Source organism: Calidris pugnax, unplaced genomic scaffold, assembly GCF_001431845.1.
Source record: "Calidris pugnax isolate Ruff unplaced genomic scaffold, ASM143184v1 scaffold171, whole genome shotgun sequence".
Lineage (NCBI taxonomy): Eukaryota > Metazoa > Chordata > Aves > Charadriiformes > Scolopacidae > Calidris > Calidris pugnax.
The window spans coordinates 8391046-8392201 of record NW_015091064.1 but is presented as its reverse complement, the minus strand read 5'-3'; the positions used below and the strand labels follow the sequence as shown (position 1 = coordinate 8392201).

At 63.3% G+C, this 1156-nt stretch overlaps 1 protein-coding gene across 11 annotated transcripts in view; it reads right to left on the bottom strand.

Moving 5' to 3' along the window:
- Positions 1–1027, bottom strand: part of VSNL1 (visinin like 1) — a 108091-nt gene extending 107064 nt beyond the window's left edge. Inside the window, exon 1 of one of the 11 annotated variants that reach the window (XM_014956803.1) lies at positions 1011–1027. Coding sequence is in view for 1 of the 11 variants with exons in the window: in XM_014956791.1 (XP_014812277.1) it covers positions 60–63 (4 nt within the window). In the remaining 10 variants the exon portion in view is untranslated. The other 10 variants (XM_014956801.1, XM_014956799.1, XM_014956795.1 and 7 more) reach the window with 10 other exon arrangements.
- Between the last annotated feature and the right edge of the window lie 129 nt (positions 1028–1156).

The window sequence follows — 1156 nt, the reverse complement described above, 5'->3', positions numbered from 1 at the left end:
CCCGGCCGGCCGCCCCCCCCCCCCCCCCCCCAACCTCCGCGCTCCCTCCATCCATTCACCCATCCCTCCGCGGCCGCGCACGCCCCCGCACTCCTCTCCGCGCAAAACGCCTGGCTTTCCCCGGCGGCTGCTCACGATCTGCCTCAACCTGCTCCTCCTTTTGTTTTTGATCTCTGGAAACGAAAAATTCTCCCTCCCGTCGTCCGTCTCCTTTCCCGCCTCCTCCTCCTCCTCCTCCTCACGCCTTCGCGGGGGGAAAGCGGCTTGGATGTCACACCAGCTCCTCTTATCTCCTCCCACCTCCGTTTTCACCCCAAACGATGCCCCCCTCAATAGCGGGAGCCCGGCAACCTCCACCCCGCACCGACCCCGCCGGAGGGGGCGAGCGCACCCGCTTCCCAGGCGGTCCTCGCACGGCAAATAAAATAATTAATAACACCGTTAAAAATGATTTTTTTAAAAAAAAAAATCTCTTACAGGCAGTAAGAATATCAATAAAGCGATGGCAAGGATGGGGATCGCTTCTGCCTTCCCCGTGGGTGCGATGACCTTGCGGGGACTGCTCCTGCTCTTCGCTTTCACACGCTCTTATTTTTGGGGGCTTTTGTTTGGTTTTCCCCTACTGGAAACAAACAAAAAACCAAAAAAAAAACAAACCCAAAACCAAAAACCCACGACCTTTTCGCTCTCTGTGTTCAAACGAACCAGCGCGCCCCAAGACTTCCACTCTCACCAGCGCAGATCACGAAGCGACGGGCTCTCAGCCGCCCGCTCCCCGGTTGTTCGTACCCCGATGGGTGCGGGATCCGCTCTCCCGTCCCGCAACCGCCCCCGGCAAACCCGCCGCGCACGCGAGTTCCCTCCGTCTCGCCCGGGAAGCACCAAGTCCCGCGCGCGGGGCGGCCGAGACCGAGCGCCAACAGCAACTTTACCGGCGAAGGCGATCCCCCGCTGACCGCACCGCCGGCACCCGCCGCGCCTCCACACCCCGCCTCCCCACACACACACACCCGCACCCCCGCCGCCTTCCCGGCTGGAAAAGCCCCGCGTGGGGCAACCCTGAGGCAGCCTCGTCCCTCCTGATCCCGCCACCGGGGCGGGCAGCTCCCCTGCCGGCACCTCTCTGGGTGCCGACCCCGCATCCCCTCCCTCCCCC